This window comes from Hypanus sabinus, chromosome 9 (genome assembly GCF_030144855.1).
Source record: "Hypanus sabinus isolate sHypSab1 chromosome 9, sHypSab1.hap1, whole genome shotgun sequence".
NCBI lineage: Eukaryota > Metazoa > Chordata > Chondrichthyes > Myliobatiformes > Dasyatidae > Hypanus > Hypanus sabinus.
In genome coordinates, this window is record NC_082714.1 from 91,159,663 (window position 1) to 91,186,365 (window position 26,703).

Sequence of the window (26,703 nt, forward strand, 5' to 3'; positions counted from 1 at the left end):
GCGCCACAGTAGCGTAGCAGTTAGTGCGACACTATTACAGCTTGGGGTGCTGGAGTTCGGAGCTCAATCTGGCGCCTTCTGTAAGGAGTCTCTGTAGGTCCTTGCCAAGGATTGCTGGTGTTTCCCTTGGTGCTCCAGTTTCTCCCACAGTCCAAAGACACAACAGTAGGTCTATTGTCCAATTGTTCTACCTCATCTTGTTCCATTGTGAAAGTTCCAGCCCCAGATCAGTGACTTGCTATGTTTTTTTGAACAAGATACAATTACACTTACATCTCTCGGGTCAACCCTACCCCATTCTGCTCACTCCTGTCCCTGCACCCTCACACCCTCTCCTTTGACTCCATCCCACAGAAAGTAATTACAAAATAATTAAATGTTCAGAATTCCTTCAAGGAGAAATAAGAACCTAATTCATTGAAGTTGGAGTCACGGGTCAATAAGGCGTAAAGGGAGCTTTTTGCACATTGACCTTCATAAATCAATGTATTGAGTACAGGAGTTGGGATGTTATATTAAAATTATATGAGACATTGGTGAGGCCTAATTTGGAGTATTGTGTGCAGTTCTAATCACCTACCTACAAGGCAGAAAGTTTACGAGGATGTTGCCGGGACTTGGCCTGGTTGTAGGGAAAGGTTTGGACTTTATTCCGTAGAGTGTAAGAAAATAAGGGGAGATTTGATAGTGATAGACAAAATTATGAAGCGTATAGAGAGGGTACAGGCTTTTTCCACTGAGGTTTGGTGAGACTACAACTAAAGGTCATGGGTTCAGGGTGAAAGGTTGAATATTTAAGGAATGTTTCATTTTCACTCTAGACGATAGTGTGAGTGTGGAACAAGTTACCAGCAGAAGTGATGGATGTGTGTTTGATTGTAACATTTAAGAGAAGTTTGGGTAAGTATGTGGATGGTCCAGGTGTGGGTTGATGGAACTAGGCCGAATAACAGTCTGATATGGATTAGATGGGCTGAAGGGCCTGTTTCTGCGCTACGATTCCAAAACCCTTGCCAAGTTTAAACAGCTCAGTTGAATCTCTTCTTAATCTGCTCTGCTCAGAGAAGGGCAAACATCTTCTCCCCGGCACTCTGAAGCCCCTCAGCCCGGAGAACTCTAATGAAATGCACCTTTGGGTGCTGCCATCAGTCTCTTACCTCAGACTCCAGATGCTCAACTCTCTCCTGCAGCTGCTGGATCAACAGGTCCTTCTCCTCAATCTGACTTCTGGAGGACTGAAGCTGTGGAGAGAGAAACAAACATCCTTGGGCTTGATTTCCATGTACTTAGTAATCCAGGATGCGGTGTGGCGCAACTGGTAAAGCAGCTGCCTCACGGCACAGCAGATACAGGTTCAATCCCCACCTCGGGTGCTCTCTGTATTGGCACATCATTCCTAATGAGTGGATTTTAGAAGGTAAGTTACTCCTAGACCATAGGTGAGGGATAGATTCCGGTAGGGAAGTCGATGGGAATAAAATAGGATTCTCTCCATTAACAACTCCCACACCCACTGGGGAGGGGGGTGAGGGGGCTTTCTGCCCTCTTACCCCTTGACCCCAACCTTCTCAGGATGTCAAGTTGTCCCAGGTTGGTGGGTCCCTGGCCCGGGATCAAATGTCTGTGTGACCCGGAAGCACAAAGGCTGGTGAATCAGTGGGCCTGGAGCTTACAGTCCCGTTGCTGCCTAGCCCTGGGGGGTTGATACCAAAGACAAGAAGCAGAAACCCATTGGGCAAAACCTGGAGGCCTGGAGCTTAGGGTTGGAGGACTGTCCGTGTGTGGGTGGGTGGGGAGGGAGGAAAGGGGCCAGCTTTGCTGCTGTTTGTTGTGTTCTCTCAAGCTTTGTGAACACACTGTGTGGTGCCAGAATACAAGCTGCCCCCAGCTGGTAATGCAAATGAGGCATTTCATGTTTTGATGTACACGTGGTAAATAAATGAATCTGAATCTGAAATATGCAGCCCCCAGCCGTCCTGGGGCAGATGGCACGTGCTGGCCGGGACTGTTAGAGTAATACAGGCCTTTTGGCCCAACTTGTCCATGCCAACCAGGGTAACTGAGCTGGTCCCATTTGCCCGCCCCCTCCTGCGGAGAATTTCCACGACCCGGTCACAGAGCAGAACAAACACAACAGAGATACAGGTATCCATGCACTGACCTGTTCAATCATCTGCCGGACTTTCCTCTGTTGGCTCTGCAACATGTCACTGAGGTGGGAGATCTTCTCCCGCAGGGTCTTTACCTCGTTCTCTAGCTGCTCCGACCTGTGGGAAACAGACCGAGAGACAGTTGAACTTTGGGAGCTGAACACATGACCAGTAGGTGGAGAAGGCTTCTGTGGCGCCAGTGCGGCAGGCTCACTCTGGAGAGGTAAAATGGGGTGTCAGAGTCTGACTGATTCCTGGCCACAGTGACCATCTGGTCCTATCCAGCCAACTGGGTCGGTTCTGTGCTCGGAGCTGAAATGCTTTCACACTGTACAGCAAGTAAGGTCACTCCCCACAGATCCAGAGATGTGGGTTCAGTTCCAACCTCCAGCGCTGTGTATGTGCCTCCATCTGTGTCTTTGTCTCCATGCACACATATGTATAAATCTCCAACTAAGCCACACTTGGCAGTATTGGTGTTCAGTTCAGGTCGCTTCATTATAGGAAGGATGTGGAAGCTTTAGAGAAGGCACAGAGGCAATGACCAAAATGTTGTCTGGATTAGAGAGCATGTCTTATGAGGATTAGATGAGAGCCACAGGGCTTTTCTCTTTGGAGTGAAAGAGGATAACGGACAAAATGATAAGAGGCATAGGTGAAGTGAACAGCTAGACTTTTTTCCCAGGGTGGAAATGACTAATATGAGGGGCCATAATTCTAAGGTGGTTTGAGGAACATATTGAGGGGAATATTAGAGGTAGTTAAGGTAGATAAGTCCCCTGGTCCTGATGAAATGCATCCCAGGATGCTGAGGGAATTGTCGGAGGTTATAGTAGACATGTTGGTAATCATTTACCAAAACTCTCTAGACTCTGGGCAGGTCCCAGTGGATTGGAAGACAGTAAATATCACATCAATTTTAAAAAAGGATGTAGGCAAAAGACGGGCAACTATAGGCCAGTTAGCTTAACATCGGTAGTCAGGAAAATGCTTGAAGTTGTCATTAAGGAAGAAGTAGCGAAACATTTAGAAAGGAGTGGTTCCGTTAGATAGACGCAGCATGGATTCAGAAAGGGCAGGTCCAGTTTGACAAATTTACTGGAGTTCTTTGAGGATATAATGAGTGCAGTGGATAGAGGGGAACAGGTGGATGTCATATACTTGGATTTCCAGAAGGCATTCGATAAGGTGCCGCACAAAAGACTTATAAATAAGGTACGGATGCATGGAGTTGGAGGAAGTGTATTGGCATGGATAGTGAATTGGTTAACCAATAGAAGGCAGAGAGTTGGTATAAATGGGTGTTTCTCTGGTTGGCAGTCAGTGGTGAGTGGGGTGCCACAGGGGTTGGTGCTGGGCCTGCAGCTGTTTACCATTTACATTGATGATTTGGAAGAGGGGACTGAGTGTAGTGTAGCAAAATTTGCTGATGACACTAAACTGAGTGGAAAAGCAAATTGTACAGAGGATGTGGAGAGTCTGAGAGGGATATAGCTAGGTTAAGTGAGTGGGGCAAGGTCTGGCAGATGGAATATAACATTTGGTAATTGCGAGATCATCCACTTTGGAAGGAATAATAGAAGAGCAGATTATTATTTAAATGGTGAAAGATTGCAGCATGCTGTTGTGCAGAGGGACTTCGGGGTGCTTGTGCATGAATCACAAAAAGTTGGCTTGCAGGTACAACAGGTTATTAAGAAGGCAAACAGAATGTTGACCTTCATTGCTAGAGGGATTGAATTCAAGAGCAGGGAGGTCATGCTGCAACTATACAGGGTACTGGAGTACCGTGTGCCGTTCTGGTCTCCGTACTTGAGGAAGGATATACTGGCTTTGGAGGCAGTGTAGAGGAGGTTCACCAGGTTGATTCCAAAGATGAAGGGGTTAACCTATGAGGAGAGATTGAGTCGCCTGGGACTATATTCTCTGGAATTCAGAAGAATGAGAGAGGATCTAATGGAAACATACAAAATTTTGAAAGGGATAGATAAGATAGGAAAGTTGTTTCCATTGGAAGGTGAGACTAGAACTAGGGGACATTACCTCAAGATTCAGGGAAGACAGGACAGAGATGAGGAGAAACTGTTTTTCCCAGAGAGTGGTGAATCTGTGGAATTCTCTGCCCAGGGAAGCAGTTGAGGCTTCTTCACTAAATATATTTAAGATACAGTTAGATAGGTTTTTACATAGTAGGGGAATTAAGGGTTTTGGGGAAAAGGCAGGTAGATGGAGCTGAGTTTATGGACAGATTAGCCATGATCTTACTGAATGGCGGGGCAGGCTCGATGGGCCGGATGGCCTACTCCTGCTCCTATTTCTTATGTTCTTATTTAAGAGACTTTTTGAATGAAATCGAGGACAATGTGGAAGGGAAAAGTTAGACTGACCTTAAAGGTCAGCATCTTGGGTCAAAGGGCCTGTAGTGTGCTACGGCATCCTACAAAAATTGTAGAATGTCTATGAGATGGCTTTTTAGAACAGTTTGTGGTTGAGACCTCTAGATTGGACATTATGTTATGACCCAGACTTGATGAGTAAGCTTAAGATGGTCCCTCATAATATGATAGAATTCACCCTGTAATTTGAGAAGCAGCAGCCAAATTGGATGTATCTAAAGTATCAATATTACAATGGAGTAATGGAATTACAGAGCCATAAGAGAGGAGGTAGCCAAATTTGTTTGCCAGGGGACAGTAGCAGAGATGACGGCAGTGCAGCAATGGCTGGAGTTTCTGGGAGCGTTTAGGAAAGTGCAGGTAAGACCATCCCAAAGATGAAAATGTATTCTAAAGGGAGGTTGAGGAAACTGGATGACAGGGAAGTCAAAGACAGCATAAAAGCAAAGGAGAGGGCACAGAATAAAGCAAAAATTAGTGGGAAGTTAGAGGATTGGGAAGTTTTTAAAAACCAATGGAAGCAACTCAAAAAGCCATAAGAGAGAAAAAATTAAGTATGAAAAAATGTTGGCCAATAATATAAAATACAATACAGAATTTTTTTTAGATATATAAAGGATAAGAGTCCATATTGGACCACTGGAAAACGATGCTGGAGAGGAAGAGGTGGTAATGGGGGGATAAAGTAATTGCAGATGAATTTAAATATTTTGTGCCAGTCTTCACTGTAGAAGATAATAACAATCTGCCAGAAATGAGGGTTGTTGCTGTTACTAATGAGAAGGTGCTTGGGAAGATGAAAAGCCTGCAGGTGAAAGAGGTAGCTAAAGAGACTGAAGGAGAATGGGGTTGAGAGGGATAATAAATCAGACACGATGGGATGGCAGAGCAGATTCAATGGGCTGAATGATCTAATTCTGCTCCTTTGTCTTACTAGATCATAAATCTACTGTCCCAAACCTTGAAGCTATGTCCTTCAGCTTTAGTCTCTGGAGATTGCAGATGCTGCAATTTGGAGCAATGCACAACAGGTCAGAGAGTATCTGGGACAGAGTGGAACTGTTGACACAGCGTTGACAGTTCCTCCTATGTCGTCCACTGAAGCCGCTCGACCCATTGAGTTCCTCCAGCAGACTGTGTCCTGCCGCAGGTTGCAACCATGGGTGGAGAGAAGGGCTGCCCACTTTGCCCCACAGCTCTGGGAGGGGGTGGGGGCATCGACCCGCCTCAGCCATACCTGTGCTGATGGGCCTCAGCATCCTGCCTCCGTGTCCTCATCTCCCCCAGCTGCCTCTCGCTCTCCTCCATCTTGGTGACCAGAATCCGGTGCTCCTGGTGGGAGATAACGAGACATTGTCAGAACTCGGATCGCCACCCACCCTTGCCGCCGAGCCGCAGATATGCTCTCTGCCCCCACCTGTTCCATTCCGGCCATCAACCGCTGGAGTTCCTCAATCCGCCTATCCTGCTGGACCACCGTCTCCTCTGAACTCTGTAGCAATTGCCTGGTCTCTCCCAGCTGCTTTTTGTACAGGCTAGCCTGATCCTACAGCAGGCAGAGTACAAGTCAGTTTATTATTCAGCTGCACACAACTACACCACCAATTGAGACCACATTCCTCTAGACCAAGGTGCAAACACAGTACATACAACTCGCACACGCAACACACAAAGTAACATTACCACAAATAAGTGAAAAATTAATAAGGTGCATTTATGACACAAAAAGTAATCGATATACCTGATGAGGCCTGGGTGGTGGCAGGGGGTTCAGTAGTCTTATGGGCCTGCGGGAAGAAGCTGTATCCTATCTTAAATTCTTGTCCTATTGCTAGAGTACTTGCAGCCTGACGTCAGAGGGTCAAGTGATTGTTGACAGATGGGCAGGATCATTGACAATGCTTAGAGCCCTGCATATGCAGGCTCCTGATAATGATCTCGGACAGGTGAAAGAGACACCCCATGATCCTCTTAGCAATTCTTTGCAGGGACTTGGACTTGCAGTCAGATGCTGTGCAGTTCCTAAATACAACTCCTGTTGCATGGGGCACACAGTTTCATTACATACGTCACGGGTCCATACGTGGCCCAGCAATCTTTGAGAAAATCAGAATTAGGGTTAATATCGCTACCGTATGTCATGAAATTTCTTGTTTGGTGGCACCAGTACAATGCTATACAAAAATTACTGTAAGCTACAGAAACAAGGTGCAAAAAAGGATGAGTGAAATAATAGTTCAGAAGTAGTTTCACAGGGCATTACAGCACAAAAATCAGGCACTTCAGCCCACCTAATCAATGCCTAACTATTAACCTGACCAGTCACATTGACCAAAACCCTCCCGTACACGTACCTATCCAAATTTCTCTTAAATATTGAAATCAAAGCCACATTCACTACTTCCACTGGCAGCTTGTTCCACACTCTCACCACCCTGTGAGTGAAGATGTTCTTCCTCAAGTTACCCTTAAACATTTCATCTTTCACCCTTGACCTATAACCTGTAGTTTGAGTCTCATCCAACCTCAGTGGAAAAAGCCAGCTTGCCTTTGTCATAACTATATCCCTCATATTATCTCCATCCATTCAACTACACTCTAGAAAACATAGTCCTAGCCAATTCAATAATTCAGGCCATCAAGCCCTGTAACAGGCAATACCCCTGTAACTTTTTCCCCATAAAGTTGACACCTTTCAGCCTTAACCAGATGGCAGAGGGGAAGAAGCTGTTCTTAAAACACTTCAGATTCCAGTACCTCCTCCCTGATGGTAGTAATGAGAAGAGGGCACATTCTGGCCTTCATAACGGATGTTGCCTTCTTGAGTCATTGCCTTTGAAGATGTCCTCGTTTGAGAGGATAAAGTGTGTATCTAAGCTGTGTGGCAGTTTGCGCTGTGTCAGGGATTCAGAGTGGAAAACCGATCGAGGGGATTCGGGGCAGCTTGCGCTGTGTCGGGTTCAGAGTGGAAAACCGATCGGGGGGGGATTCGGGGCAGCTTGCGCTGTGTCAGGGGTTCAGAGTGGAAAACAGATCGGGGGGATTCGGGGCAGCTTGCGCTGTGTCAGGGGTTCAGAGTGGAAAACCGATCGGGGGGATTCGGGGCAGCTTGCGCTGTGTCAGGGGTTCAGAGTGGAAAACCGATCGGGAGGATTTGGGGCAGCTTGCGCTGTGTCAGGGGTTCAGAGTGGAAAACAGATCGAGGGGATTTGGGGCAGCTTGCGCTGCGTCAGGGGTTCAGAGTGGAAAACCGATCGGGGGGGATTCGGGGCAGCTTGCGCTGTGTCAGGGGTTCAGAATGGAAAACAGATCGGGGGGGATTCGGGGCAGCTTGCGCTGTGTCAGGGGTTCAGAATGGAAAACAGATCGGGGGGGATTCGGGGCAGCTTGCGCTGTGTCGGGTTCAGAGTGGAAAACCGATCGGAGGGGATTCGGGGCAGCTTGCGCTGTGTCAGGGGTTCAGAGTGGAAAACCGATCGGGGGGGATTCGGGGCAGCTTGTGCTGTGTCGGGTTCAGAGTGGAAAACAGATCGGGGGGGATTCGGGGCAGCTTGCGCTGTGTCAGGGGTTCAGAGTGGAAAACCGATCGGGGGGATTCGGGGCAGCTTGCGCTGTGTCAGGGGTTCAGAGTGGAAAACCGATCGGGGGGGATTCGGGGCAGCTTGTGCTGTGTCGGGTTCAGAGTGGAAAACCGATCGGAGGGGATTCGGGGCAGCTTGCGCTGTGTCAGGGGTTCAGAGTGGAAAACCGATCGGGGGGGATTCGGGGCAGCTTGTGCTGTGTCGGGTTCAGAGTGGAAAACAGATCGGGGGGGATTCGGGGCAGCTTGCGCTGTGTCAGGGGTTCAGAGTGGAAAACCGATCGGGGGGATTCGGGGCAGCTTGCGCTGTGTCAGGGGTTCAGAGTGGAAAACAGATCGGGGGGGATTTTGGGGGGGGCAAAATTAAGTGAAGGGGTGGGATGGTGAGAAGTGGGAATAGTGTGAGTTTGTTTAAATATAGAAGAGTTCTCTTTAAACATGGGGAGAAATTGAAATATCCCTGTACACCAATCATACACAAAATTCTTAGGAAACTTGAGAGAGTAGAGACGTGTTTGGCCAGGGTGTCTCAAAGCAGGGGTCTCTGTTTCTAGATTCAGGGGAGACACGAGAAATGTGTTCAGCCAAAAAAAGCAGAAAATGCTTGAAACTCTCCACCCAGGAGGGCAGTGGAGGCTTAGTCCCCTAGTATATTCAAGGCAGGTCAATGGATATTTTTTGTTACCGAAGAAATTGAAGAATTGTGGAGTTAGAACAAGAAAATGGGGCAGATGTAAAATAAAACCTTCATGAATGGCAGAGCCACAGAGCCAGAGGTGAGTCTCTCCTGCCTGGTGATTGACCCAGCCACCATCTCCTTAAACCAACAGTCTGTGTTACTGGAGAAGTTCCAGACATCAACCTCCCGAACACAAGCTCAGTCAGTCCATCAATCCCAACCCCTCCCCCAGCAAGGCAAGGCAGGGCTCCACAGTACAGGGAGTCATTCCCACCTGTCCTCTGCTCCACCCTTTTTATGGAGATTAGCTTTATTTAACAAATGTACTTGAAACACAGTGAATTGCGTCGTTTGCATCAACAACCAACACAGTTTCTTTTTTTCCTCTAAGAAAATTAATCTCAAGGTAATCGCATTGCCTGCTCTCCTTGGTATCACAGGGGCTGCAAAGACAACAGCCACAGAGGCTGTGGAGCGAGCCCCTGGATGGCTACGGATCAAGAGGTGTGACCCGCGGACCGATGCTGCTGGGACACAAGCTGGGTCGCCTGGGCAAGGGTGTCTGACGTTGAAAGACCTGAAACACCTGATGATACCAGGTTACGACACTGACCATGTGTCCCAGTGCATCCTAGCAGGCATCATGGTAACTTTGGGAATAAATTTACTTAGAACGTTTATTGATGGAGCCCTCCAATGGTCTTTGACAAAGGAGATGCCCAAAGTGGATGGGCCTGCTTTGCTGGGTCCCGCTCACCTCCAAGAGTTTTGTCTCCCTCTCATGTCTCCCCTCAGCATCCATCAGCTTCCTGTAGAGCCTCCGTGTGGCCTCCCGCATCTGCTCTGTCTCCTGCTCCCGGGTGTCCATCTGCCAAGAGGGAGAGATGGTTAAACCCCCTCGAATGAGGCTCCCCCATTCGAGCCTCATGGGGCCTCCACCTTGTTGGGTGTGTTCCCCTTCTCCCCCCCCCACCTTTGAAATCAGGTTTATAAAATCACCAGGGATGTAGATAAGGCATGGGAGGGGAGTCCAAAACCAGGGAGCAGCAGGGTAGTGTAGCAGATAGTGTAATGCAATTACAGCATCAACATCCTGAGTTCAACTCCCATTGCTGATTGTAGAGTTTGTACGTTCCCACATTGCAAATTGCTAATTGGTCACATGGGTGTAACTGGATGGCACAGGCTCATTGGGGTGGGGATGGAGGTTTAAAGGGGATCAGAGGGTGGTGGGTACGTGAGACGAGCTGCCAGAGGAAGTGGTGGAGGTAGGTACAGCTACCAGGAGCTGGTGGCTGCCGGGTTTTTCCTCTTCCCCTTGAGTGTCAGAGGCTGAGGGGTGACCCTACACAGGTTTTTATAAAATCATGAGGTGGATGGTCAGGGCAGCAGAGTGTACGGTAGAAGGGATAAAGGTGTTTTCAAACTGGTTTCTGAACCATGAGAAATTTCAGAAATCCGAGGTGAAAGGGACTTGGGAGAGTTTCTGCAGGTTAAAGTCGGTGGTAAGGAAGGCAGATACAACGTTAGCGTTCATTTAGCGAGGACTGAATATGAGCAAAGATGTAAAGTTGAGGCTTTATAAGGAACTGGGCAGACAGCCGTGCAGGCCAAGTCATTGAGTACCTTTCAAGTGGTGATTGATAAGTTCTTGATTAGTCGGGGTGTCAAAGGTTACAGCGAGAAGGCAGGAAAATGGGGTTGAGAGGGAAAATAAATCAATTGGCAGAGCAGACCTGATGGGCTGAATGGCCTATTTCTGCCCCCTACACCTTATAGTCCTGTGGAAATATGGATCACGTGCAGGCAGAAGGGATCTCATTGATACACAAGCGATTTTGTAGATGTTGGAAACACACACAAAATGCTGCAGGAACTCAGGAGGTCGGGAAGAATTTTGGAAAGGAGTTAAGTCAATGTTTCAAACCAAAACCCTTCTTCAGGACTGGAAAGGAAGGGGAAGGATGCCAGAATAAGAAGGTGGGGAGAGGGGTAAGAGGACAAGCTAGAAGGTTTGGGGTGGGGGGGGGAGCGGTGGAAGAAGTAAATGGCCGAACAAGAAGGAATCTAACAGGAGAGGAGAGTGAGCCATGGAGAAGGGGAAAGAGCAGGGCCACTAGCGGGAGGTGACGAGCATTTGAGGAGGAGAGAAGAGGGAGGGGAGGAAATTACTGGAAGTTGGAGAAATTGATGTTCATGCCATCAGGTTGGAGGCTACCCAGATGGAATATGAAGTGTTGCTCTTCCATCCTGAGAGGGGCCTCATTGTGGGAGTGGAGGAGGCCACGATTTTGATTGTGTTCCCTGTATACCTCTGTTTTAGTGGTGTGTTCTAAGTGACTGTATTACCATAGAACCTCCCACGTCTTCTCCAACTCCTGTGGGTTCCAAACTCACCTGAGTACTTGCAGCTGTGAACCCACTCAACTCCAGCAAGTACAGGCCAGAGACATCAAACATTAACACTTTCATCTGGCACTAGAGGACAGGGTAACCCTGGGCTCTCTCTGCCTGCATTGTCCAGGGTGGCAAATAACAAATCCCCTCCCTCCGGCCACTGCTACCCAGTGGAGGGAATTCTCTCTTCTTCCACCTTGGGGGAAGGTCTCAAGCAGAAGCCAATGTGATCCTCACCACTGCATTTCCATAGGTCCAATCAATTATCATCATGGACGGTGCATCTTTCCAGTTTGCCTACACCTGGCCAGCTACTCGTCCACTTAGAAGCTCAAATCCAGCTTCACTCAGTGTTGGGTTCTAAGCTGGGAACAGGCTATTCGGTCTGCCAACACGTGTCAACCCCACCTTTTAAACATTGTCCTCTCCCACCTCAAATGCACGCTCTCCAGTGTTTGAGATTTTGACTCTGGGAAACAGATACTCCCTGCCTCTGTAAATCTCTGTCAGATCTCCCCTCCTGACGCAGCCAACCCGATTACATTCACGTGACCGACGAACCCATGCGTCTTTGGAACGCGAGAGGAAACCCCTGTGGACACGGACATCAGACAAACCTCTAACCTTCAGCGGTGCGAAACGATCCCACATTGGTGCTGCTACCCTGCCACCCTTCGTGGGAGGGTGAGGGCTCGAATCTGGAATAGGTGGCTGGGCAACGTGAGGAGAATGAAATGGGGCCGGTATCAATGGGTCAAGGGCCTGTCTCCATGACCCTGTGACTAAAGGGTTTTGCTGGTTGACGGGTAGACCCCACATTTTTACCTCAGGCTTGGTGTAATAATCCGGAACGTTGAACTGCGATCCACTCATCCCTGCAGAAAGATTCTGTCGGATTATCTCCATGGAATGCCTCACCTAAAGACGGCCATCGGATTAATGTCAGTGTAGTGGATATCAGAACATGGCATCTTCCTGCACCATGTCATCTCTTCATAAGAGTTAAATACAGAGTGAAACTCCCTCCACACCGTCCCATCACACACTCCCAGGGTCAAACACAGAGTGAAACTCCCTCCACACCGTCCCATCACACACTCCCAGGGTCAAACACAGAGTGAATCTTCCTCCATATCGTCCCATCTCACACTCCCGGGGTCAGAGACAGAGTGAAGCTCCCTCCACACCATCCCATCTCACACTCCCGGGGTCAGACACAGAGTGAATCTCCCTCCATGTCGTCCCATCACACTCCCGGGGTCAGACACAGAGTGAATCTCCCTCCATATCGTCCCATCACACTCCCAGGGTTAGACACAGAGTGAATCTCCCTCCATATCGTCCCATCACACTCCCAGGGTTAGACACAGAGTGAATCTCCCTCCATATCGTCCCATCACACTCCCAGGGTTAGACACAGAGTGAAGCTCCCTCCATATCGTCCCATCACACACTCCCGGGGTCAGAGACAGAGTGAAGCTCCCTCCACACCGTCCCATCTCACACTCCCGGGGTCAGACACAGAGTTAAACTCCCTCCACACCGTCCCATCACACACTCCCGGGGTCAGACACAGAGTGAATCTCCCTCCATGTCGTCCCATCACACTCCTGGGGTCAGACACAGAATGAATCTCCCTCCATATCGTCCCATCACACTCCCAGGGTTAGACACAGAGTGAATCTCCCTCCATATCGTCCCATCACACTCCCAGGGTTAGACACAGAGTGAATCTCCCTCCATATCGTCCCATCACACTCCCAGGGTTAGACACAGAGTGAAGCTCCCTCCATATCGTCCCATCACACACTCCCGGGGTCAGACACAGAGTGAAGCTCCCTCCACACCGTCCCATCTCACACTCCCGGGGTCAGACACAGAGTTAAACTCCCTCCACACCGTCCCATCACACACTCCCGGGGTCAGACACAGAGTGAAGCTCCCTCCGTGTCGTCCCATCACACTCCCGGGGTCAGACACAGAGTGAATCTCCCTCCATATCGTCCCATCACACTCCCAGGGTTAGACACAGAGTGAATCTCCCTCCATATCGTCCCATCACACTCCCAGGGTTAGACACAGAGTGAAGCTCCCTCCATATCGTCCCATCACACACTCCCGGGGTCAGAGACAGAGTGAAGCTCCCTCCACACCGTCCCATCTCACACTCCCGGGGTCAGACACAGAGTTAAACTCCCTCCACACCGTCCCATCACACACTCCCGGGGTCAGACACAGAGTGAAGCTCCCTCCGTGTCGTCCCATCACACTCCCGGGGTCAGACACAGAGTGAATCTCCCTCCATATCGTCCCATCACACTCCCAGGGTTAGACACAGAGTGAATCTCCCTCCATATCGTCCCATCACACTCCCAGGGTTAGACACAGAGTGAAGCTCCCTCCATATCGTCCCATCACACACTCCCGGGGTCAGAGACAGAGTGAAGCTCCCTCCACACCGTCCCATCTCACACTCCCGGGGTCAGACACAGAGTTAAACTCCCTCCACACCGTCCCATCACACACTCCCGGGGTCAGACACAGAGTGAATCTCCCTCCATGTCGTCCCATCACACTCCTGGGGTCAGACACAGAGTGAATCTCCCTCCATATCGTCCCATCACACTCCCAGGGTTAGACACAGAGTGAATCTCCCTCCATATCGTCCCATCACACTCCCAGGGTTAGACACAGAGTGAAGCTCCCTCCATATCGTCCCATCACACACTCCCGGGGTCAGACACAGAGTGAAGCTCCCTCCACACCGTCCCATCTCACACTCCCGGGGTCAGACACAGAGTTAAACTCCCTCCACACCGTCCCATCACACACTCCCGGGGTCAGACACAGAGTGAAGCTCCCTCCGTGTCGTCCCATCACACTCCCGGGGTCAGACACAGAGTGAATCTCCCTCCATATCGTCCCATCACACTCCCAGGGTTAGACACAGAGTGAATCTCCCTCCATATCGTCCCATCACACTCCCAGGGTTAGACACAGAGTGAAGCTCCCTCCATATCGTCCCATCACACACTCCCGGGGTCAGACACAGAGTGAAACTCCCTCCACCGTCCCATCACACACTCCCGGGGTCAGACACAGAGTGAAGCTCCCTCCATGTTGTCCCATCACACACTCCCAGGGTCGGACACAGAGTGAAGCTCCCTCTACACTGTCCCATCACACACTCCCAGGGTCAGGCACTGAATGAAGCTCCCTCTACACTGTCCCATCACACACTCCCGGGGTCAGACACAGAGTGAAACTCCCTCTACACTGTCCCATCACACACTCCCGGGGTCAGGCACTGAATGAAGCTTCCTCTACAATGTGATAATTTGTTGCGTGGGTGAAAGGGAATCAGTGGATTTTTCACCCCTCCCCACCCATACATCTCACTGATGTCCCACCTTTCCTGTACAGTGCAGTATCTTACATTCATCCCCTCACCCTCCTCTGGATTAAACTCTACTTGCCACCTCTCTGCCCAACCGATCAAACCATCCACACCTGCCCTCTGTTCAAAGCTCCAAGCCAACTAACCTCCTTAAACTGTGCAAGTTCCATCTGAAGCTGTCTGAGGGGACTCTCCTGGGTAGTGGGGGCTTTGCCTTTGATGTCTGGCTCGTACATCAGGTATGCCTGGTGAGTACAGGAACTCTGTTAGTGAATGCACAATGGCTAGATTTACCCCACACACCTTCAGCCTCTGGGGCACTGCATAAAAGTTCAAGGTAAATTTATTATCAAAGTTCAAATATGTCACATATACAGCCCTGAGAGTCATTTTCTTGCAGGCATGCACTGTAAGTCCCAGAAACAGAGTAGAATCAGTGAATGACCCCACCCAATAGGGTGGACAGACAGCCAATGTGCAAAAGGTAACAAACGGTGAAAAGACAAAGGAGAACATAAATAAACAAACAAACAAGCAAGCAAGCAATTATTATTGCAAACATGCGATGAAGAGCCCTTGAAAGTGGGTCCACAGGTTGTGGGAACAGTTCAGTGATAGGGCAAGTGAAATGATCCCCTCTGGTTCAACAGCTTGATGGTTGAGGGGTAATAGCTGTTCCTGAACCTGGTGGAGTTGGTGCTGAGGCTCCTGCACCTCATAACACAGCAACATCGACCAGATGCTGCAGGAACTCGGCAGGTCAGGCATTGCCAATGTCCATTTGCCATTTTGGAGTCCTGATGAAGGGTCTCAGCCTGAGATACCGACTGTCCATTTCCCTCCATAGGTGCTGCCCGACCTGCTGAGTTCCTCCAGAGGTTTGTCTGATTTCCAGCATCTGCAGTCCCCCTTTCCTGCCCGCGCTGGTTCACTGATGGTCAAGAAGTGACCTCAGCCAAGGTGGACGCTGATATGATCATTTCTGATGGAGGCTTGTAGATGGACACGGGAATGGTGGGATTGGAATAATGGCTAGCACAAATGTATTGGGCAGAGCGGTCTATTCCTGTGCCTCATCTAAACGAACTTCTAGTCTCAGTCCAGGGGAAGTTATGAAGTCGGGGGTTTGGAAGGGTGCAAGGAGTAGAGTCAGGATGGGGTAAACTCCTTGAATATTGGTACAACAGTGGGAACAGTCCAACTCTGATGGTCAACCCTTGGCACTGGGTGGTGTTAACTTAACCAAAATATACTTTCTTCAGAATGAAAATATTTACAAGAATAAAGCAACCAAAATCTTTTTGTCCATACATTCATTGTCAATGCATTGAGTAATGTCCTATTACATTCCTATAAAGCCAACAGGACTGTTGTCACTCATGTGGCTACCCTGGGAGAGGTACAGTATTACAATCATTGGGGAGATTCTTCACCCACATTCTCCAGTAAAGAATCCTACACCGTGGTCCTTCCCCACTCAGCCCTTGGAGTGGCTGCACGGAGCTTCGGTAGTCCCTCAGCCTGGAACGTGCCCGTTGGCAGCATCTCGATGTCCGGCAGGCCAAAGGGCACCTCTCACCAAGTTGATGCTCGGCCAGCAGCACTTGATGTTCATCTCTGTGTGCGTGTGCCTGGGAACAGCCCGAATCTTCTCTCACACAGGGTGCCCAGGGTGAACCGGAACACAGACCCTCTCCAGCTTCTTCGCAAACCCAAAGCCCACAAAGAGGTCTGCTGAGGATAAGCAGGTCGAGGATAGGCGACGCTCTCGAAAGGTCCCGTTTATACAGGGGGTTACTACAACAAATCTGACCCATGTCTCAAACGGAGATGGTGGGACAGGTACTGGAATTGGTCTATTATTGTCACGTGTTCCGAGATACAGTGAAAAGCTTGTGTACTGTTCAAACTGATCAGATCACAGTGCATCAAGGTAGAACAAGGTCAAACAGTAACAATACAGAATAAAACACAACTGCAGAGAGAGTGCAGTGCCGGTAAAGTACAAAATCATAATGAGGTAAGTTGTGAGGCCAAGTGTCTACCTTATCACACAGGAGGTCCGTTTAAGTGTCTCATAACAGTAGGACAGAAGCTGTCCTTGATCCTGGGGGTTCGTGCTTTCAGGCTTTTGTATGTTCTGCCCGAAGGGAGGGGGAGATGACAGACTGTCTGGGTGGGGGCGTCTTCGGTTCACTGAGGCAGCGGGACGTGAGGACAGAGTCCATGGAGGGGAGGGGCCATGACGTCTACGTGGTTGGACTAGGATGCTCACCCTTGGGAACTTGAAATTCTCAACCCCCTCGACCTGAACACCACTGACACAGACAGGAGCATGTGTACTGCTCCCTAATGCTCAGACAGAGAGGGTTTAAAGAGCACCTTACAGAAAGGGAGAGGCGCACAGATGTTGTACGTACTTTGCTGGCTTCGTTGGCTGGTCGATCCTGCTCCCAGTCCCACGGTTCATCTCCGCTGTTCCGGGATGAGACAACAGCATAAGCTCTTCCCACAGGCTGGAAGTAGGAGAGGTCAAAGTCTCACAATAAGCAGGTTAGAGTAGGGCTCTTACAGAGAGCGACTGTCCCTCATCACACAGTCTCAGAGTTATATTTCACAGAAATAGACCCTTCAGTCCAATGTACAGTCACCTAACAGACAGGCACTCGTCACTTTATGGACATACAATCAATCTATGTATAGAACCTGTCTAACACGAGGAAATCTGCAGATGCTGGAAATTCAAGCAACACAAAGTGCTGGTGAAACGCAACAGGCCAGGCAGCATCAGGCCAGGAGAAGCACTGTTGACGTTTTGGGCCGAGACCCTTCGTCAGGACCAACCGAAAGAAAAGATAGTAAGAGATTTGCAAGTGGGAGGGGGAGGGGAGATCCAAAATGATAGGAGAAGACCGGAGGGGGAGGGATGAAGCTGAGAGCTGGAAAGGTGATTGGCGAAAGGGATACAGAGCTGGAGAAGGGAAAGGATCATGGGGCAGGAGGCCCAGGGAGAAAGAAAGGGGGAGGGGAGCACCAGAGGGAGATGGAGAACAGGCAAGGAGTGATAGTGAGAGGGGCAGAGAGAAAAAAAAAGAAAAAAAGGTGGGGGAGATAAATGAATGAATGAATAAGGGATGGGGTAAGAAGGGGAGGAGGGGCATTAATGGAAGTTAGAGAAATCAATGTTCATGCCATCAGGTTGGAGGCTACCCAGACGGAATAGAAGGTGTTATTCCTCCAACCTGAGTTTGCCTTCATTTTGACAGTAGAGGCGACCATGGATAGACATATCAGAATGGGAATGGGATGTGGAATTAAAATGTGTGGCCACTGGGAGATCCTGCTTTCTCTGGCGGACCGAGCGTAGGTGTTCAGTGAAACGGTCTCCCAGTCTGCGTCGGGTCTCACCAATATATAAAAGGACACACTGGGAGCACCAGACGCAGTATACCACACCAGCCGACTCACAGGCCCAAAACGTCAACTGTACTTGTCCCTATAGATGCTGCCTGGCCTGTTGCGTTCCTCCAGCATTTTGCGTGTGTTGATTATAGAACCGGTCATATTTATTGTGTTTTTCTATTATTGTGTTCTTTATCTGATTTTGTTGCACTTTACCGGATCCGGAGTAACATTTATTTTGTTCTCCTTTATACTTACGTACTGGAAATGACATTAAACAATCTTGAATATTCTCCCCAGTATCCTTTGACGCTCTTACTAAAACTAGCACTTGACCCAAGCCCCATCCTCACGCCGCATCTACTGTCCCAGGACAGGGAACTGAGGGGGTCGGGGACGAGCTACCCACCTTTCTTTTGGCTTGATCCCTCCATGTTGGGTCCTCTTCAGTCTGTAATGTCAGTCTCAGCCTAGGCACGTCCTGCGGGAAAGCACATCATTAGAAACCTCGCAATCCACCGGCCCTCGAGCCTTTCAGGCTTTCGTTATCTCCTGCCCGATGGGAGAGGGGAGGAGAGGTAACGTCTGGGTGGGAGGGGTCATTGACTCTGCCGGCTGCTTTACCAAGGCAGTGAGAAGTGCCTCACAGAGGGGTCCCCAGTTCCTGCGACGTGCTGTACTGTTGTCACACCGAGCTCTGATGCTGAATAGGAGACATTCGGTGAGTTCCGGTGGAGAAATGCCAAGGTCCAGACCTACACCTTGGTCCAAGAACCGGATCATCTTTCAGCTAGTATCCGGGTATTTTCTAGCCGTGGTGCGCTGGTATATTTGGGTGAACTTCTCTCTGAGGGTTATGAAGTCTGACAAACATTAACAGGAACGTCCTTCCCGAAGGATCTGAGCACAAAAAGCTGCATAGTATTCTGCTGGAGCCACTGACATTAACTACAGCTTCTGTTTGCTCGTTCTCCGCGCCCCAAATATTCCGTTCTGTCCAGCGAGTCATCATGCCATCAAATCATATTGTATTTTAAAACTTCTGTCAATACCCGAGATTCTATCCCGAAGGGCAGCACCAGGGGCTAGTATCTAACCTGTCTCGGCACCCTTGTAAAACTAGGCCACGATGCACTTGTGTTCCGGTGAAATTCTCCGGAAGGATCACGGATTCCGATAAACATTAACAGGAGAAGAGAGCAAAGCACAAAGGACAAATACCCTAGTTTCAGTTAGTTGTCTCTTTGTCGGGAGACAGGTAGTCGGGCAGGGGTGGTGGGAGGGAAAAGACACAGAAATTGACAGATCGAGGGGATGAGGAGGGGGAAGGTGGGGGAGAGAGTGAGAGGGCAAGGAGGGAAGGCGAGGAGGTTGAGAGGGTGTAGGAGGGTGAGGGGGAGGAGGATGAGAGGGAGAGGGAGGAGGGGGAGAGGGGTATGGGGAGATGGGGGAGAGAGGGAGGGGGAGGGTGGATGGGAGGGGGAGAGAGGGGTGTGTGGAGAGGAGGTGAGGGAGAGAGGGAGGAGGGGGAGAAGGGGAGAGGGGTATGGGGAGATGGGGGAGAGAGGGAGGGGGAGGGTGCATGGGAGGGGGAGAGAGGGGTGTGTGGAGAGGGGGTGAGGGAGAGAGGGAGGAGGGGGAGAAGGGGAGAGGAGTATGGGGAGATGGGGGAGAGAGGGAGGGGGAGGGTGCATGGGAGGGGGAGAGAGGGGTGTGTGGAGAGGGAGAGAGGGAGGAGGGGGAGAAGGGGAGAGGGGTATGGGGAGATGGGGGAGAGAGGGAGGGGGAGGGTGCATGGGAGGGGGAGAGAGGGGTGTGTGGAGAGGGGGTGGGGGAGAGAGTGAGAGGGCAAGGAGGGAAGGCGAGGAGGTTGAGAGGGTGTAGGAGGGTGAGGGGGAGGAGGATGAGAGGGGGAGAAGGGGAGAGGGGTATGGGGAGATGGGGGAGAGAGGGGGAGGGTGCATGGGAGGGGGAGAGAGGGGTGTGTGGAGAGGGGGTGGGGGAGAGAGGGCTGTATCAGCATAGCTGGCAAGGTGTTGAGGAATTCCAGCCTCGTCCTTGGAGATAATGTGGGAGTTGGCTGTGAAACGAGAGTGAAATTCCGTGACTATTTAACCCCGTTGCCATGGAGCCGGCTGGGTTGAATCATTCCAGGAGAGTGAGGTATTTTGCCAGTCACTGTGCCGAGAGCACTCAGCGTGGCCTCGGAGCAGAAACTCAATCCAGACGGCCCCAGACCTGGCGTGGGGGAACAACCTCCAACTCCACAAGTACAGGAATCGAACCCGGGCCGCTGGCGACCCACTGCGGGGCAATTCTTGCAGCTGTGTCCCGTGCTGGGGACTCCCTCTGGGATTGAGTACATTTGAGTAAGGACAGCCCTCGGACTGCTAAACTGCACAGAGCCTGGCCCGAAGCTGCCTGGTCTGTCTTGGCAGGACAACCCAACGAGCCTGCTGAATCCCCTTCGCGCTGTCCCAATGCGCTACCATATCTTACCAAACGCAAGGAAGCCAAAATCATCACGAGTTCCAGGCGTGGTCTCCCCAACTCCCTGCACAACTGCAACACCCATCAAGCACCTTCCCTTCACCAGCCACAAAAGGCAAGATCTCCAGGAGGCTTCTCATTTCAATTCGGGTTGGAGGAGCAACACGTTGTACTCCATCTGGGCAGCCTCCAGCCTGGTGGCATGAACACTGATCTCCCCCCCCCCCCACCTCCTCCTCACTTTCTCCATTACCAGCTCCGGTTCCCCTTCAGTCCCTCACCTGCCCATCGCCTCCCCCCACTTCCCCTCTCCCACGGTCCACTCTCCTCTCCTATCAGACTCCTTCCTCTCCCACCCATCCCCTCCCAGCTTCTCACTTCCTCCCCTCTCCCCCCCTCACCTGGTCTCACCTACCAATTTCCAGCCTCTCCTTCCCCACTTCCCCACCTTCTTCCTCCAGCTGCTGCCCCCGTCTTTCCAGTCCTGAAAGGGGGTGGTCTTGGGCCACAGCACCAACAGTTTCAAAGTTCAAAGTTAATTCTATTATCAGAGTACATATATAACACCACATACAGCCCCGAGATTCATTTCCCTGTGGGAACACTCAGCAAATCTATAGAATAGTAACTGTAACAGGATCAACCAGAGTGAGACAACAAACTGTGCAAATGCAAATATAAATAAATAGCAATAACTAATGAGAGCACAAAATAACAAGGTAAAGGGTCCTTAAGGTGAGATCATTGGCTGTGGGAACACCTCAGTGAGTGTAGTTATCCCCTTGTCCAAGAGCACAATGGTCGAGGGGTGGTAACTGTTCTTGAACCTGGTGGTGTGGGTCCTGAGGCTCCTGTACCTTCTCCCAGTCAGAAAGGAGCATGGCCTGGGTGGTGAGGATCTCTGGTGATGAATGCTGCTTTTCTATGGCAACCTTTCCTGTGGATGTGCTCAATGGTTGACCAGTGATGTACTGGGCCGAATCCACTACCTTGTGTAGGGTTTCCCATTCAAAGGCATTGGTGTCCCCATACCAGGTTGTGATGCAACCAGTCACTGTCTCTCCACCACCCAGCTCAAAGTACATTTATTATCAAAGTCTGTATAAATTATACAACCCGGAGATTTGTCTGCTTACAAACAGACACAAAGCAAGACACACTAAAGAGCCCAGTAAAAGTTTGTCAGAAGTTATTGTTGTCAGCAGACTCATAAGGAAGTCGAGTGCCTGGTCTCTGAAATAGTACCACCTCAGAGGACAGGCTCGTGCACAGCAGGTTTCCACCTCCTGGAGTCTATGGTAAGCTCTGCAGTCTTCCTGACATTGACTGAGAGGTTGTTGTGACACCACTCAGCCAGATTTTCAATATATACTGATTCATCACCACCTTTGATTTGCCTATGACAATGGTCTCCACACAGTTGTGAGTGTAAAGTGAGTAGAGCAGGGGGCTCAGCACACAGCCCCGTGGGGCACCTGTGCTGATGGAGATCGTGGAGGAGATGTTGTTGTCAATCCCAGCTGACTGGGGTCTGCAAGTGAGGAAATCCAGGATCCAGTTGCACAAGGAGGTACAAAGACTTGGGGCTTAACGACTGGTTTTGAGGGGGTGACGGTATTGAATGCTGAGCTGTCATTGATAAAGAGCATCCTGACGCATGCATCTTTACTCCCCTCCACAGGACCTGCTGAGTTCCTCCAGCATTTTGTGTGTGTTCCTCTCGATTTCCAGCATCTGCTGAATTAATAGAAGTTGGCACCAGTGACCTGGGTCAATTCCTGCCTCTGTCTGCCAGGAGTGTGTATGTGACCATGTGGGTTTCCTCCGGGTGATCAGGTATCCCCCCACAGCCCAAAGCTGCACTGGTTAATTGGGCACATGGGCCATATGGTCCTGTTGGGTCAGAAGGGCCGGTCACCCTGCTATATAAATGAAGACATTTTGAAAACTTCCAGCAGTCTGGAAAGTTTGCCCCAGAGTCCAAAGCATTCCAGCCAGACCAGAGCTCTGAGTGAGTGTGTGTGTGTGTGTGTGTGTGTGTGTGTGTGTGTGTGTGTGTGTGTGTGTGTGTGTGTGTGTGTGTGTGTGAGTGAGTGAGTGAGTGAGTGTGTGTGTGTCTGTGTGTATATGTGTGTGAGTCTGTGTGAGTGTGTATATGTGTGTGAGTGTGTGTGTATATGTGTGTGAGAATGTGTGTGTATGGGTGAGAGTGTAGTGAGAGTGTGTGTATGTGAGTGTGTGTGAGTGAGTGTAAGTGTGAGAGTGTGTGAGTGTGTGTGAGAGAGTGTGTGTGTGAGTGTGTGTGTATGAGTGTGTGTGTGAATGTGTGTGTGTGAGTGTGTGTGTGTGAGAGTGTGTTAGTGTGTGTGAGTGTGAGCGAGTGTGAGTGAGTGTGAGAGTGTGTGTGAGTGAGTGTGAGAGTGTGTGATTGTGTGTGTGAGTGTGTGTATGTGAGTGTGTGCGAGTGAGTGTGAGAGTGTGTGAGTGAGTGTGAGTGTGTGTGAGTGAGTGTGAGAGTGTGAGTGAGTTTGAGAGAGTGTGTGTGAGTGAGAGAGAGAGTGTGTGTGTGAGTGTGTGTGTCTGTGTGTATATGTGTGTGAGTCTGTGTGAGTGTGTATATGTGTGTGAGTGTGTGTGTATATGTGTGTGAGTGTGTGTATCTGTGTGTATATGTGTGTGTGTGCGTATCTGTCTGTACGTATGTGTGTGTATGAGTGTGTGTGCGAGTGTGAGTGTGTCTGTGTGTATGAGAGTGAGAGTGTGAGTGTGTGTATGAGTGTGTGTGTGAGTGTGTCTGTGTGTGTATGAGAGTGAGAGTGTGAGTGTGTGTGTGAGAGAGTGTGTGTGTGAGAGTGTGTGTGTGAGTGTGAGAGTGTGAGTGTGTGTGTCAGTATGTATGTGTGTATGGGTGTGTGTGTATGAGGGTGTGAGTGTGTGTGAGAGAGAGTGTGTGTATGTGAGTGTGTGTATGTGAGAATGGTGTGTGAGAGTATGTGTGTGTGAGAGTGTATGTGTGTGAGTGTGTGTGTATGTGAGTGTGTGTGTATGTGAGTGTGTGTGTACGTGAGTGTGTGTGTACGTGAGTATGTGTATGTATGAGTGTGTGTGAGTGTGTGTGAGAATGTGTGTGTATGGGTGAGAGTGTAGTGAGAGTGTGTGTATGTGAGTGTGTGTGAGTGAGTGTAAGTGTGAGAGTGTGTGAGTGAGTGAGTGAGAGAGTGAGTGTGTGAGTGAGTGAGTATGTGTATGTATGAGTGTGTGTGAGTGTGTGTGAGAATGTGTGTGTATGGGTGAGAGTGTAGTGAGAGTGTGTGTATGTGAGTGTGTGTGAGTGAGTGTAAGTGTGAGAGTGTGTGAGAGAGTGTGTGTGTGAGTGTGAGAGTGTGAGTGTGTGTGTCAGTATGTATGTGTGTATGGGTGTGTGTGTATGAGGGTGTGAGTGTGTGTGAGAGAGAGTGTGTGTATGTGAGTGTGTGTATGTGAGTGTGTGTGTACGTGAGTGTGTGTGTACGTGAGTATGTGTATGTATGAGTGTGTGTGAGTGTGTGTGAGAATGTGTGTGTATGGGTGAGAGTGTAGTGAGAGTGTGTGTATGTGAGTGTGTGTGAGTGAGTGTAAGTGTGAGAGTGTGTGAGTGAGTGAGTGAGAGAGTGAGTGTGTGAGTGAGTGAGTGAGTGAGTGAGTGTGAGAGTGTGTGAGTGATTGTGAGTGTGTGTGAGAGAGTGTGTGTGTGAGTGTGTGTGTGAATGTGTGTGTGTGAGTGTGTGATTGTGTGTGTGAGTGTGTGTATGTGAGTGAGTGAGAGTGTGTGTGCGAGTGAGTGTGAGAGTGAGTGTGAGAGTGTGTGTGTGTGTGAGTGAGAGTGTGAGTGAGTGTGAGAGAAACTGTGTGTGAGTGAGAGAGTGTGTGTGAGTGAGTGTGTGTGAGTGAGAGTGTGTGTGAGTGAGTGTGAGAGTGTGTGTGAGTGTGAGAGTGTGTGTATGTGAGTGAGAGTGTGTGTGTGAGTGAGTGTGAGAGTGTGTGTGAGTGAGTGTGAGAGTGTGTGATTGTGTGTGAGAGTGTGATTGTGTGTGTGAGTGAGTGTGTGAGAGAGTGTGTGTGTGAGTGAGAGAGTGTGTGTGAGTGAGTGTGAGAGTGTGTGTGTGAGTGTGTGAGAGAGTGTGAGTGAGTGTGAGAGAGACTGTGTGTGAGTGAGAGTGTGTGTGAGTGAGTGTGAGAGTGTGTGAGTGAGTGTGAGAGTGTGTGTGAGTGAGTGAGAGAGTGTGTGTGTGAGTGTGAGAGTGTGTGTATGTGAGTGAGAGTATGTGTGTGAGTGAGTGTGAGAGTGAGTGTGAGAGTGTGTGTGAGTGAGTGTGAGAGTGTGTGATTGTGTGTGAGAGTGTGATTGTGTGTGAGTGTGTGTGTGAGTGAGTGTGTGTGTGAGAGTGTGTTAGTGTGTGTGTGAGTGTGAGAGAGAGTGTGTGAGTGAGTGTGAGAGTGTGTGTGTGAGTGAGTGTGCGAGTGAGTGTGAGAGTGTGTGTGAGTGAGTGTGAGAGTGTGTGTGTGAGTGAGTGTGAGAGTGTGTGTGAGTGTGTGAGAGAGAATGTGAGTGAGTGAGAGAGAGAGACTGTGTGTGTGTGAGTGAGAGAGTGTGTGTGAGTGAGTGAGAGAGAGACTGTGTGTGTGAGTGAGAGAGTGTGTGTGAGTGAGTGAGAGTGTGTGTGTGTGTGAGTGAGAGAGTGTGTGTGAGTGAGTGTGAGACTGTGTGAGTGAGTGTGAGAGTGTGTGTGAGTGAGTGTGAGAGTGTGTGTGTGAGTGTGAGAGTGTGTGTATGTGAGTGAGAGTGTGTGTGTGAGTGAGTGTGAGAGTGTGTGAGTGATTGCGAGTGTGTGTGAGAGAGTGTGTGTGTGAGTGTGTGTGTGAATGTGTGTGTGTGAGTGTGTGATTGTGTGTGTGAGTGTGTGTATGTGAGTGAGTGAGAGTGTGTGTGCGAGTGAGTGTGAGAGTGAGTGTGAGAGTGTGTGTGTGTGTGAGTGAGAGTGTGAGTGAGTGTGAGAGAAACTGTGTGTGAGTGAGAGAGTGTGTGTGAGTGAGTGTGTGTGAGTGAGAGTGTGTGTGAGTGAGTGTGAGAGTGTGTGTGAGTGTGAGAGTGTGTGTATGTGAGTGAGAGTGTGTGTGTGAGTGAGTGTGAGAGTGTGTGTGAGTGAGTGTGAGAGTGTGTGATTGTGTGTGAGAGTGTGATTGTGTGTGTGAGTGAGTGTGTGAGAGAGTGTGTGTGTGAGTGAGAGAGTGTGTGTGAGTGAGTGTGAGTGTGTGTGTGTGAGTGTGTGAGAGAGTGTGAGTGAGTGTGAGAGAGACTGTGTGTGAGTGAGAGTGTGTGTGAGTGAGTGTGAGAGTGTGTGAGTGAGTGTGAGAGTGTGTGTGAGTGAGTGAGAGAGTGTGTGTGTGAGTGTGAGAGTGTGTGTATGTGAGTGAGAGTATGTGTGTGAGTGAGTGTGAGAGTGAGTGTGAGAGTGTGTGTGAGTGAGTGTGAGAGTGTGTGATTGTGTGTGAGAGTGTGATTGTGTGTGTGAGTGAGTGTGTGTGTGAGAGTGTGTTAGTGTGTGTGTGAGTGTGAGAGAGAGTGTGTGAGTGAGTGTGAGAGTGTGTGTGTGAGTGAGTGTGAGAGTGTGTGAGTGAGTGTGCGAGTGAGTGTGAGAGTGTGTGTGAGTGAGTGTGAGAGTGTGTGTGTGAGTGAGTGTGAGAGTGTGTGTGAGTGTGTGAGAGAGAATGTGAGTGAGTGAGAGAGAGAGACTGTGTGTGTGTGAGTGAGAGAGTGTGTGTGAGTGAGTGAGAGAGAGACTGTGTGTGTGAGTGAGAGAGTGTGTGTGAGTGAGTGAGAGTGTGTGTGTGTGTGAGTGAGAGAGTGTGTGTGAGTGAGTGTGAGACTGTGTGAGTGAGTGTGAGAGTGTGTGTGAGTGAGTGTGAGAGTGTGTGTGTGAGTGTGAGAGTGTGTGTATGTGAGTGAGAGTGTGTGTGTGAGTGAGTATGAGAGTGTGTGTGAGTGTGAGAGTGTGTGTGAGTGAGTGTGAGAGTGTGTGTGTGAGTGTGTGAGAGAGAGTGTGAGTGAGTGTGAGAGAGACTGTGTGAGTGAGAGAGTGTGTGTGAGTGAGTGTGTGTGAGTGAGTGTGAGAGTGTGATTGTGTGTGTGAGTGTGCGTGTGAGTGAGTGTGTGTGTGAGTGTGTGTGTGTGT

The 26,703-nt window shown here is 49.8% G+C and overlaps 1 protein-coding gene across 7 annotated transcripts in view; it reads right to left on the minus strand.

The window, feature by feature from the left end:
* The window catches only part of tuft1a (tuftelin 1a), a 33,848-nt gene that overhangs the window by 2,632 nt on the left and 4,513 nt on the right, over window positions 1–26,703 (minus strand). The window contains exons 1-10 of one of the 7 annotated variants that reach the window (XM_059980190.1): window positions 19,099–19,338; window positions 18,411–18,482; window positions 17,020–17,115; window positions 14,746–14,844; window positions 12,028–12,120; window positions 9,563–9,673; window positions 5,964–6,092; window positions 5,784–5,878; window positions 2,162–2,267; window positions 1,158–1,241 (exon numbers count right to left, since the gene is read on the minus strand). In XM_059980190.1, coding sequence (XP_059836173.1) covers window positions 1,158–1,241; window positions 2,162–2,267; window positions 5,784–5,878; window positions 5,964–6,092; window positions 9,563–9,673; window positions 12,028–12,120; window positions 14,746–14,844; window positions 17,020–17,115; window positions 18,411–18,482; window positions 19,099–19,185 — 972 coding nt within the window. In that variant the 5' untranslated portion in view covers window positions 19,186–19,338. The other 6 variants (XM_059980189.1, XM_059980193.1, XM_059980194.1 and 3 more) reach the window with 6 other exon arrangements.